General features: G+C 39.1%; 1 protein-coding gene across 1 annotated transcript in view; it reads left to right on the plus strand.

Annotated features, from left to right (window-relative positions):
• hmcn2 (hemicentin 2) overlaps positions 1–1,859 on the plus strand; it is a 60,776-nt gene extending 58,917 nt beyond the window's left edge. The window contains 1 exon segment of the mRNA XM_030417322.1: positions 162–1,859. Coding sequence (XP_030273182.1) covers positions 162–540 — 379 coding nt within the window. The 3' untranslated portion in view covers positions 541–1,859.
• The last annotated feature ends 12,233 nt before the right edge of the window (positions 1,860–14,092 follow it).

Here is a 14,092-nt window from a genome sequence, read left to right on the forward strand (position 1 = left end):
TTAAAATGTCCTAATTGAAAAATGTCCAACGTATGGTGTATATTATTCATTATTAGCCAATAATTGATTTTTAAGGCAGCAAACTATCAATTACAGAAATTGCTTACATTTTGGATCCATTGTATCAGTGACACATTCCTCTTTCCTGCTGACCTTTACAGGACCTGCTACAGACCTTGCTCTCTAGACTGCGCAGCAGGAGGTTCTCCTCTGCTCCTGCAGTACAAGCTGCTCACTCTCCCCTCTGGCATTCCAGCCAATCACAACGTGGTACGACTGTCTGCTTTCTCAGAGTCAGGCATCCTGCAAGAGCGTACGTCTTTCACCATACTGGAGCAAGAGTCAGAGACAGGTGTGATGGGCCGGGTGTTCGGCATCAGAGACGAGTCAGGCAGGGGGATCATCTTCACGCTGCGGCCTCTGGACAGACCCGGACTAGTGCGCCTTAAGGTGCAGGCCACCACCATCTCGGTGCAGGGCCGCATCACATACCAGAGCATTTTCATCATCTATATCTCCGTCTCGACGTACCCCTACTGAGCCTCTGCTGCTTTACTAATGACTCTGACTCCCAGTGGCCTCTTGATGCCTCTTAAACCAAAACCTGCCTCGGACACATTAGGCCATGCAAAGACACTAATATACAAGATAAGGTGCACATGGTTGGTAAGTGGATCTGAAGATATATAACCCCAGAGGTGACTGAAATGTCATGGTGGAGGAAGTCCTGTGAGATAAAAGACCTTTTTGTCTATCTAAAATGTTGACTAAGTTCTGTTAAAATTAATAATAAAACAGAACCTACTCTATAGAAGACGTTTGAACTGACAAACATGCTGGAAGACAAAGCATTTTGTTCATTTATTCACCACATGCCCTATGAGTGCATCTTTCTAATCAATATCTAAAAAATGCCGAATGTAAAAAAGTGTCATTTCAACCGAGCACTGAAGTTATTTAGTGTCCATCAGGAATTACTAGAATGTTTGATGTTTCATATCTATCATTTTTATTTTTATTGTTGTTTAAAATGTTATCTAATTATTGGACAGAGTTATTGTCATATGTTTGCAGCCTGCACTTGGACATACAAGTCTTTCAACAGTTATGAAATGTTTTCCCCTATTATTTTAATTTATTTAAGTCATTTGAACACATCACTGGTTCAAAAAATGAATTAATAAGGAACTACTCGCGTTGTAATTAAAAACCTTTTAATGGCACATTGTAGCCATGTAGCTAGCAACAGTGTTTCATCTATCATATGTGTTTTTGTACTCTTTTATACAATTTTTTATCATGTGAGAAAGTTTAAAGGTGCTTTTCTGAATGTATTCAAGTGTTTTGTGTTGGTACCGTTGACTTCACTGTTGGTGTTTCAAGGAAAACAGGCAGGTCATAAAGGCACAGTTCCCTAAAAAAATAAAATTAATTGTCTAAACCACCCTGGTACCAATGGAAAGTCAGCTTATATTTTTTAGTCCACAAAAACATTTCTGGATTTATCCTAAACAACTGAAGTGTGATGTGATCCAAGTCTCTGGAACCCCTATGCTGCCAGACTAATTTGAATAGATGTTTTTTTTTTACACCTATTTAAAAGCTTTTGCACCCACTTTGGACAGGGTATACAAGCTCATCTGCATCTCAAGAGTGTAAATGACGCAATTTGTTTAATTTATAGTTTTTTGGAAGTTGTTTTTGGAACAATGTCATCAATGTACAAATCTTAAAAGTTATTCCGAACACCTTAAAAAATTGCGGTTTAAGTGTTCTCTACTCTTGCAGGTTAAACAAATATTTCCCTGTTGTCATAATAAGTGTCAGATATTTGTAGAAATAAAATGGACAACACTTTTGTTTTGTCTGTGTTATTACCATCATCAGTCAGTCTTTATCCTATTATACCCACCAGATTTTTACAGTTTTCAGCTGCCAAACAAAAGTGATGCAAACATTAACTGCCCACAACATAAATGAATGACGTATGAACCCTGGCTTACTTTGACCAAAACATTAAGCAAACCTAAACTAATCTTTCCTATGAATCATGTCTTGTTATACATCCTGTTTACTTTACAGATATATTACAGCAGAGCATCTATATTATATAAAGAAAATGCAGTCAAGTGGTGTTGGTAATCTCTCTCTATCATTGACTTTAATGACATACAAGAACTTGTATGTCATTAAAGTCAATGATAGAGTATTTTAATTATTTACATATTCAAAATATTCTTCCTTTCATTTTGTTTAAATATTATTTCTACAGTTAATACAAATGTAATCTTTACATACAATCATTTCTCATCCACTTGAATCCAGTTTACAGTCCAGTTGATCTCATGGCTCATACTGATACACATTCTATTAAAAGCTGAATCAAAACTAATTGAGTGAGTAACTACCATATGTGTGTTTTCAAACAAGGGTGATAAATTATATTATAATTGGCTGTTGGTTGAGATGTGACTTCTGGTAAGTATGAGTCAGAGGTCCAAACAACAACAAAGAATGGCCGTATCCCTGACCCCTGGTTTTGCTACGAGACCAAAGTGTGATACTACAGTAATCCAACAGCAGTTCTACTACAGCGGATATTAGTAATGAGATAATGGAAACTAATGGTTGTAAAATGGTGTGCAATAATGTCTAGATCATTTACTGATGAAAAGTTAGTGCATAAACAAGACCAGAACTATGGCTTTATCCCAATTCAGGGGCTGCGTCCTTTGACGGACCCGGCCTTTGCGGTGAGACCTTTGAAGGCCGTGTCAACCACTGCTAAATGGGACGGTCTAGCCTTTGAAGCATCTCCTGGTTGTGTCACCAGATATTTTACCCTTACGTCACGATTTCTGTCGCCCTGGCCCGCAAAAGTGAAGATCTACACCACGCGATGTCGCCATTTTCTTTCTTTCTCTCTATTTCTAAGGGCGCGCAAAGAATCTTGGGATATGGGAGGCTGCAAATGATAGTAGCGGTGCATCTTCCAAAAAGAAGAAGAAGGTCGCATTTGTGGGCTGCATTCCGAGGAGCCTTCGAATTGGGACAGCCTTCACGCGGTGTGTAACATAATTGGCCTTCAAATGCGGCCTCCCAAGGCCCGGGCTGTATTTTTCTGTCCAAACAAAACCAGTAGTAACTGAACTCAACCTAAACTCTTTTTTGCTTCTGATGTTTGAAGTGACAATACGGGTCATGTAAACAGAATATTCAATTTGGATATTCTGAGTTAGGCCTCATTCTAAATATAGGATTTGCTGATCAAGACGTGGGATGTGCTGATATTAGGGCTTTGGCTCTATATTGATATTATTGTGTCATTGTGATATGGGACTATATATCATCTTAGTGCTGTCGTCTAATCTAGCATTTACATACATGAAGTGATTTTGAGGAATTTTAAGAATATTTAGACATATATCGTCTATCAATTAATAGCCTAAAAACATCATAATATTAGTTTTAGGTGCTATCACACAGCTCTAGCTGATATTATTCAGGTTTTATACACATTGTTTGGACATTTAAACATCGCATTCACAATTTTATGTTTTTGTATCAAAGCCTGACTGATATATTGTTTGCCGATATTATCAGCCAATGTGAGCAGATATGAAAACTGATTTCTTCTCTTGTTACAGAAAATAATGAAGAAAGAAGATACTTGAGGTAATTTATAATCATTAAATTCCCGGTGAAGTCTACTGTATCAGTGTTCTGATGTACCGGACAATAAAGCAACCACATTTTCAGGATCATTGCTATCGATATTGTATGTATATAAGAATATTTACCAATATATTGATATGAAAATGTTTTTGCACTTCGAAATAATGCTATGGGCTCCAAAAAAATCTAGTATTGGTAGGGCCCTAGTATTTGTAAACATTAAACATTAAGACTTTGATATCATCAGGTTTTTGATGTGCACAAATATCACAATGCTGACCTTTTTAAGACTGTACTTTGTATTTATTAATTTGAGTATACACAAGTGCATGTTAAAAGAAATATTAGTGGAAAAATAATTTTCATCATCAGCGTTAACAGCTGAGTGGGAATATTCTTGCTTATTTTTTTAAAGGGTACAAATTTAAAAGCTATTTCCTCAGGGCACTAAAGCCAAAACCAGCTTTGTATTTGGGAGGTAAGAGGTCAAGGTGTATGACAAAATCTATGAAAGCTGAGAGATTTCATCATCTAACAGTATTTACCATAATAGTACCCAACCTTAAAAGGGAGCATTAATACTTATAGAGTCCTGGATTCTAATCTTAAAATATGCCCTTAAATGATACTCCGACAAGGAATTATCACTCAGTAACTTTTGTTCGCCTTGGAAACTGAAGTAAACTGTGGTCGTTACCTCAGGTTAATACCTCAGTTGCTCAGTAGAGGGAGCAGCAATTAGGCTGTTGTCAAACTGACTGTAAGATGAACTGTTGTGTCTTCAGTGCAGAACATTGTTGGTCTCTTAGCTGTCATCACTGTCACATGTTGCGCTGCTGGTTGTAATAACTGACAAAAAAACCAAAACACAAATAATACTGAGCAGATCAGTCTCTACAGGAGGGACCTTCAACATAACCACGATACAGGATGCACACATGGATCTGTATCAGTCTCTCTCTACCTGACAAAACTACTCACCTGCACAAACATTGTCTTATTGGATTTTGTTGTTTCGGACACTAGTTTTTATGTAACTAAAGCGCTCACACAGTTTTCCATCTGTAACACAGGACTCTTTTTTTTTGTTCATTCCTCTGAAATGAGTAATAGAAAAGGTCAAGGAAGGCTGACCTGAGCTGAGCTGAGGGAGTGTGTTTGTTGATGCTTCAGTGTGTGTGTGTGTGTGTGTGTGTGTGTGTGTGTGCCTCCATGAAGCTGCCTCGAGTTGTTTTGATTTTTGCTGTTTCTGTGATGTGGTCATTAGCTTCGCCTGGATGTTAGTAACCCTCAGACAACAAGTACTAAACCCACACACAGGATATAAACTGTTCTTTCACAAACACAATTCCCAACAAAGTTGCTGGACGAGTCAGATAACCTGGTTTTCACTGGCTTTGAAAAATAAGGCATCCATCATACAGCTATATTATGACCAAATAATTACAGCCATTCATAATATCAAGTAATTTTTGCAGTTGCTGTCCAACTGGACCCAAAACCTCACTATTGTTGCCATATTCTTTACACATAAATTATTTCTAAGCCACTTCCTGACAACTGTGTTTCTAACAGCCATTAAACTTAATTCTTTTGGACTATAGTACATCTGAAGCTGATTAAAACAAAATGTGCTGCATTTTTAATTTCTCTAAACCACTGTAACTACAGCAGTACCATTAAGACTTTAAAAGATACATGTGGGCAGAACGAGCAGCATAAAGAAAAGACGAAGAAGAAGAAAATGGGCAGAAAACCAGCAGGATTGCACACCAAACTAGAAGCTAGGCATTCATTAAGGCTTCATAAAGTTTCACAAATTCCCTGTAAAACATGTCATGTACTTTAAGGCAGACTGGAGGCCTTTCCCCCCCTTCTATAAAACACAAAGTATTAGTGGAAATGAATGCTTAAGGCTGAGCGATGGCTACCAGTAACATCTCCCCTACTGCTTTACACAGTCAGGATGTCAGAGGAAATGGGGACTTACTGTGCTCCACTCACTAATGAGCACAACACTGCTGCTTATTAGTAGGTATAAGCAATGGAGCTCAGAGCATACCAATCATTAGCAAATTAAATGTGCAAACAAAAGAATTCTGCGAGTTAAAGTCTTGTCAAACATCTGACTGTGTCCTAGATTCTGTCTGACATCTAATGCCCAGTAATACGACAGATCAGCCTGAACTGCACTCTGCCACTGCATCACAAAACATAAAAAAAAATGTAATAAATACAAACTCTGAACAATGGATTAAAGATAATATGAAAGGTGTCACAATCCAAGCTCATCTTTTTGGTTCATGGCAACTTTACACAGTGTCCTAACAGCAACCAATCGCACTGCATCACACACTGAATCTGTTAAATATGCACTTCTGACACCCCATCCAAACATGCCACATACTTACCAGCTGGGCAAGATCAGACTGGAGGTGTAACACGTAAAAAGTGGTACTTGAATGAGCAGACATAGTATAAAGACTATAATATACTTCTTTCCACTTTATGAATCAACCACTCCTCATCCATGATGCAACAGTTTAAACAAACTACAGCAATAATTGAATCTTCTGTAATCAGTGTTGTCTTTGTTTTTCCTTGACATGTTGATCCTGCCATGTCTCTGAGTGTACCCGAGTTATGTCTTGTCTTTTCTCACTTGTTACATCTCACTTCAGTAAATAAAGGGGGGAAAAAGAAACGGGACGTCTGACAAAACTACAGCCCAGAAGGTGTTTGTGAAAATCAAAACAGAGATAAAAGGAGAGTTAACATTTGTCATGGGCTCAGAAACCCGACACCAAATGAACGCTCATGTTGCTAAGCATCTGCTGAATGTGGAAATAGGTTGTTTGCTGCTTTGAATATTTTATCTTTGCAAGGTGATATAAATGTCAGTTTTGTGATTTGACAACTAGATCTGCTGCCCACAAACTGCCCCCCAAAAGTTATTTAAAGCTAAACTGTCGCCAAAATGCAACCTAGGCTTTTTTGTGAATGTACCCGAGTCAAACCTTCATGTAAAAGCATAATTACGACGAAAGAGGCACTTTCAAGATTGACCGTATTTTCGTTTTCGGATCAAGCTCATTTTCAATGGGAGTGCTACGGGCACTTTGAACATGAGCACTGAAAACATTGTTTGTGTACACAGAGTTTACTAAAAAGAAGGTATTTGAACAACTCTCCTTAGCAGTAGCTTGTTCCGCTAGCTGCCATCCTGCCAGCCGAGAAGTATCGATTTCTGAATGCGACTTAACATGGAGGTGAGTTAAGGTGGACCGCTCCTAAAGCTTAGTTCCATATAAATGCACGGATAATTCATTGTTTGTCGTTAGCCAAAAACAAAATTGACCTTTAAGTTGAAAAAGGAGCCTCATATAAGAAACAATACTCAAATCAAAAGCCAGAAAAGTCATGTGAGATATCATGTGGATAGTTGTTGCCGGAAGACAGTAGCGTTCCACCTTAACTGTCCTCCATGTTACGTCACATTCGGAGATCGATACTTCTCGGCTGCCATGACGGCGGCTAGCAGAACAAGCAACTGCTAACGGGAGTGTTCAAAAACTTTCTTTTAGTAAACTCTGTCTACACAAACAATGTTCTCAATGCTCATGTTCATGTGTAGAGACCCTGGTGATACTACGAGCAAAGTTTCATGTTGTGTCGAGCTTCTTAGTGTTTTAAAAATAGTGATTTTTATGCTTTCCTAAAAGTGCCTGTAACACTCCCATTGAAAATGAGTTTGACCCTTTCGTCGTAATTATGCTGTTACACAAAGGTTTGACTCTATATATATACATTCACAAAAAAAGCCTTGGCGAGAGTTTCACTTTAATGTAGGTTTAAATGTTTGGTGTCACTATATAGAGAAGCAAAGTCCCGCACATTTCAGTGAACCACCATGGGGCCTTATTTCGGAAAAGTACCGTAGTCAATAGTGAGAATTCTTTTTTGAAATATCGATATTCCTCTCAGACAAATCAACACTGTAGTGCATACATAGCCCCCTCCTCCAGAGGCTAATTATTTTAGATGCTGTTGTGTTTAACAAACTGTACACAAGCCTTGTTACAGCTCTCTTTTAATAAAACATTCGAATAACACAAAAATATTTTTTCCAAGAGGTATCAAACATTAATATTTTTCAAGGTATTGTATTGAAGTAAAGACAATAGTAAAGACTGCACACACAACAGTTACATGACGTCATCTTATTTAATACCTTCCAAAGCCCATAACTGAAACACTACAGCTTTCCCCAGGAGGGTAAATCAAATAATTTCTCATTCTGATTGTACAGCCCTCCATACTAGCTGGTTGACAAAACCTAACTACATCTCCTTTCTCGTAACTTCAGCTGTCAATACGGTTAGACTTCTTGTGATTTTCACTTCTTTTGATGACCTTTCTGTGCCAATATATACTCAATATACAGTGGGTGTGACATTCTGGCCCATGGGGCACATCAGAAGCGCTAGGACTTGGATGAGGCAGCATGGTGTAGCTGAGTGTTTCGAATCAATTTAGTGGGGCTTTAGCACTGACTCACTTTACCTACATCTGCTGTCAAACAGCAGATTCCCCGAGATTTCAAGTTACAAAACTCAAAACGTGAGGTCAGCTTTTGTTCAACAGAGAAGTTGGATTAAATATCCCAGACATTTTTTATTTTTTGACAATGCACACAGGGGAGTCATTGAATGAGATTGACTCATAGTTTTTTTTTTTTAACTGGACTTCAAACCAGTAATGAACATGAGTAATGCCCCAGTTTCAGACTGTCATAATTCTGCTGTCTGTTACTAAGTGTGGGGAGATTGAGTAATACTATGATGTGGTGACTGAGAACTAATGGTAAAAGTGGAATGGAGGATGTGGAGAACCAGATGTCATTGCTCCATAAGCAAGGTCAAAAGTATAGTCACAGACTGGAGCACATTTGAGTTTGTCGATGTTTTACTTCATTGTCACGTTGTTAAAATGTCTCTGTCAGGTTCAGATTTGGTTCTTTGAAATTAAAGTGAGCTTGTCAGAGGGGCAATCAAAGGTCCAATCCCTTCAGCAGTCCTATCACCTCTCTATGTGTGCTTGTGTGACCTGAGCCCTGCCTCTTCATTAATTCACACAGAGTGAGCTTTACCTTATGCCAGAAATGCAAATGTAATCAGCCTGCACACTGTGGTGACTGTATGAATATGAACATGCTGGCAACATGTTTAAAAACCATTAATAGATTTTGCTCACACACACTTTGTCAACATAGCACTTGAGTGTTGAGACAAATTTATGAAAGTGAAGTATGTTTTCCAGATGACATATTAAGTTTCTCGCTTCATATGGTTGTTCTACTAATAAACGTGATCGTCGACATACGTACATGGAGCGTTCAGCGCATTACGCTATGCCCTGGAAATTAGTTGTGCACAGATGAAAGGGATGAGATGGCAATATTTACCTGTTGCTATAGCAGCAGTGTAACATACATAAAAGTGTTTAAAAAGTAGGCCAGTGAAAAAAGTGTGGAATAATGCAGACATGGCGCAATTATTTGAGGTAATTTGTGTGTTAAAAAGCTGTGAGTTTGTTGTTTTTATGTGCATTGACATTTTACCTTTGTGTTCTGTGTTGCAGTATTGTTTTTTGTTGTTAAGCCTTTTTTAAAGTAGAAATACTGATCTCTTTTCACTGAGGTGGGAAGTACTACACTTTGCAGTAGGGATGTCCCCTTCCACCTTTTTCAGTCTTGATACCGATGCCTGGGCTTTGTGTATCTGTCGATACCCGATGCTGATCTGATACCATTGTTGAATTAATAATAAACCGTATACCAGTCTCGGAAAAATGCTTGCGTGATGGAAGAGAGTACCTTGGCTGTAAGTATTCCACTGGGCGACATAAGCCCTCATATTCAACAACTGACATTGGTTGAGCATCTAAAACAATGAATTCTAAAACTTTCTGTGTTATTGCCAATGCTTTCAAGCTTTTTGTCGGAAACTTTTCGCGTCATTGAAGTGCATCTGCCAAAGTAAGTTACTGGGCTGTACTGTCTCCTGCTCCTTTGGTTTTGTTGAGCTGCAGGGATTCGGCATGCTCCTTAGCATGATGCTTTTGGATGTGCCTGATTAAATTGGTAGTACTGTACTTTGCAGTACTACTACCACCCCTCGAAACATTTACTTTGCAGACATTGCAAACAGCCGTAGAACTAGTTGGCGTGGCAAGCGTGAAATATCTCCACACAGCCGACTCTTTGGCTCGCTCCATGTTGCTCAAAGGTTAACTCAACTCTTCTAGCATGCGACACACGTGCTGCTGACGATTGACGTAGGATGTGCTGCGACGGTGGAAAAAAAAACAAAAACTGGATCAGCCCGTGGATCTGTTAATTTTCCCAGCTATTTTGTCCAAAATCCAATCTTAATATCAGATTGGTGCACCCCTACTTTGCAGGTATCTGTGCTGAAGCGTTAGTGTTCAGTTTACTGACAACTTTTGACTTTTACTCCCTACATTGGAACACAAATACCTGTACTTTCTTTCAAAAGAGGCTAATTAATTTTGTTTTAATGCACTGGAATGGGGACAAAAGGTGAGTTAGTGTCTTGTATCTGCAGGCGTATGCGTTGATTTTCTTATTCTCTCACCTTGTTGCTGTGCTCGCGGCGCTTTACCAGCCCAAAATGTTGGTATTTAACATCATGGGAATGAAACTCACCAATTACCTATCTTTGTGGTGGATTTCCGAACAGCTCGGACAAATCCTACTCATTCCACCTTTAAGTTAAATAGTCTTTGAATTATATAAATATGATGTGAGAATCCGTTTGCTTTGGACAGAAATGTTTATATTTTGAGCACATTTCAGAGCCTGTACTTGATTACTTTTGCTTGAGCAAAGAAGTTGAATCACTGCTTGAGTAAAGAATGTGTGCACTTTTTCTACTCTGTCTTTTGAATACATAAAAAGGGGGTAACATTGAAAGCTCATGGAGACATACATTACAAACATGAAATACTGATGGAGCACTGCCCTCAGAGCTATCACCCCTCTCAGTGGGGAAGTTAAAAAACGAGCGCACTGTGTGGTATACTCCCTGACATCATTCTTTCAGCCAGCTTGACAAGATTTCCTGCACACGTAAGGGAACAGCTTGCCAAGAACATCAATGCGTTTTGGACCAGTGTTTACCTTTTACAGTCCCGTATAAGACTTCATATGGCCGTCTGGAGCGCTTGCAGCCAATGATATCATCACTGGGACAATCATGCTCTGCCAACCACCCACAATGCTCCCTGATTCCAATGTTTGCCTTCACAAAATTCAAAAAGACACCAGCTTGTCAATACAGCATCTTGGCTGACACCCTCATGTGTTCTAAACATGTTGGCTGGAATGAAGCTGTTGTGTGAGTGCATGCGCCTGTTTGACTTTTAATGTGGGCCAGACGATGACTTCATCACCACAATGCTTACCACAGTAGTTCCATCCATCCTGCTTCCCAATCTGCCAAGCCATGCTTCCTACTATTACATCCCGGGACTGCAGATGGGAGGAAAAAGAGACTGGAATCGAATCCTAACATTCTGTCGCTACCGATGGAAAGAGGTAAAAAGAAGACTACCACAACTGGAAACAAAAAGAGAGCGAGTCCTTTGGTTGTATTCCACACAAAAGTCTCAAAGCTACCGTTCTGGGTTCGCTTCTACAGTTAATATCTTTCACATCAGTCCGGGCATGACAGCAGAACTTCAGACGCCAGACTTTCTTGTTCGTCACACTCACATTTTTTCCGAGCAGAATGACTTTCCAGCTCAAACAAATAAAAACTATTATATAAGGATTCACAGAGAAGGTCCAAGTAAATTCAAATAAAACTATCATAGCAGACTGGTAGCCGTGGCAAAAACTGACCTATATTGAATCAAGCATGTATAATTCATTATCCACTATGCAAATCTAGACACACATTCACAGTTGCTATAATCATTTTTTTTTCCATTAATAACCACCAAACTTCCTCTCATCTTTCATCTTTCAGCTCACTGTTTTAAACAATCACAATTTATTAGTTTTAATTCACACTGACTGCTCTCATCAACGTTATATTCAGCAGCAGCAGACATCTAGTTTTCAGCGAAAAAGCAAAAAAACTATAGGCTTAAAGATCAGCAAATAGTATTTTGTTACACCGCAGGAACCTTCAGAGGACAGTGCTTTTCCACAGCAGCAATCAAGGTCTAAATGTGTTCCAAAAAGCTCTTGCTAGAGGGATAAAAACTACAGGAACATTTCTGATTGGTTGAGTACTCACAGCAGCCGCCATCTTCTTTTTCATTTTTAATCTGCAACTGTTCACCAGTTTGTGTTTTGTACTTACTGCTTTGACACACCTACAGTATATGACAGATGGGCCGACGACCATGTCCAGGCAGCGTTGTGTTGCGGAAAAAATGATTGACATTTTCATCCATCAGCAGACTAATTAGCCTAATCCTTGCCGTGCTTTAGATTGCAGTTGAAAATGAGACAACAAATAGCTGAAGCAACTTGGCAATTTACTTATTATTTTGGTGGGAACACAACCATAAATGAGGATTTAGCAGCTACGGAGCCACACGTGTCCCTCAAAAATAAAGCTTAAGTAAAGTGAATATTGGACTTTCCAAAATGTTCTGCTGTCCCAACATAGCCAACATACTAGTTAATGCATGTCTAAGAAAATGAATAAGTTCCTGACTTCCGCATCGGTAACTAGCTCTTCCACCACCATTCTTAAACATTTGACAGTGAGAGCACGTTTTCTGCCCCCTCAGGATATTTTGTGTCTGCTCCGTTAGTGAAGCAGAAGGCTCCATTTTCCAGATTTACTGCCCTGTTGGACAGCTAATTGTCAATCCTGTGCCGGTGATTACTCTCAGACACAACCCATGCTGTGCAAGACCGGTGGTAAAAAAGTACTTTCTCACGCCAAAGCTAGAGCACCTTAGGCTATCTACGAAAATACCACTGCAGCTACACTGCAAGTTAAAATAAGAACATGCTCGTTTGCAGGTAAGCCGTGCCTCTAATAGCATTTTTTCCCAACTGAAACTATTTCTGGGGTTCTGTTTCATTAAAAGTGTTGTATATCAGTGTGTTTTTTGTTTGATTGTTGATACAACATTATCAAAATATGTTGTTCTTTGGCTCTGATGCAGCATGTGATCTGCAAAGTAACTAGTAACAAAAGTTAAAAATTGTACTTATGTACAGTCCTTTAGTAGATATACTTTGATACGTTCAATCACGGGTTATTAAATGTAGTATAACTTAGACTTAAAAGGAGTAAAAGTAACGTATGTCTAGCTTGGTAACAGGGCAAACAAATATTTTGTGGACAATGTGTGGGGACAAGATGGAAAACACACTCAAAACTCGAGAACAGCAAACCACACTTGTGTTGCCTGTTTTCAACCAGATGCCCCGCTAGTCCATGTCTGTAATCACGCTGTTGTAAAATGACTTTTTAAAGTTCAAGTTGTTCGCTTTGAGTGCTTACGACAGCTGTTCTCCGATCTGCAGACATTTGCGAGACCCATGTGTCTCAACTTCAAGATAAGCTTTGATATGTACACAAACACCTTCAATACATCAAAACCAGCAAGTCGCAACTGGCAGAGTACAACACTCCTAGCACTTCATTCACAGGCTTGGAATGGGATGAGATGGAAATATCATAGTCATAAATAGCTTTACAACATGGAGGTAAGGGGGAAGCCAAAAACAGCCCTCATCTGTCCTGATCCTCCCACACAGCAGCCATGAACTAATCATGGTCATGACTTTAAATGACCTGTTGCGTAATGATTCGAGGAAAAATCAACTTTCATCATTGGGAGGCTACATTTTATACACTTACAAATCATTCATGGCAGTTTTCTTATTCCAAAAGTAACAACTGATAAAAAAGGAAGCAGCAGCAATTTGTAGCACCAAAAAAAACAGAAATGTTCAAGAACTCTACTTGAGCTGCGGCACTTGTAGCTGTAACCAGTTATTTCCTGCCTCTGATGCGCTGATGAGAAGACAGACACTACACAGATCATCAACAAAATCTGTGTAGTGAACATGGAGTAAATTGCAGGCTGACATCACTGGACCCACCCCCTATATAATTGCAAACACAGAATTACCTCACAAGCAGAGAACTGGCCCTTTGTAGTGTAAATAAAAAGGGGTCCAATAAAGGCACATTCTACCACTTCTAAGAAACAGTCAGCGCTGTATAGTTTTAAGCAGGAGACTTTTGGTTTCCCAACAGACAACATCCCACGCTACGCTAGCCATGTTTGTCTTGGCAGGCTCATCATTTAGTTATCGCCCGGTCCAACATTCACATTTTCTGCTTTAGCTCCGTTTGACAGT

The sequence above is a fragment of the Sparus aurata genome, chromosome 5 (genome assembly GCF_900880675.1).
Source record: "Sparus aurata chromosome 5, fSpaAur1.1, whole genome shotgun sequence".
Lineage (NCBI taxonomy): Eukaryota > Metazoa > Chordata > Actinopteri > Spariformes > Sparidae > Sparus > Sparus aurata.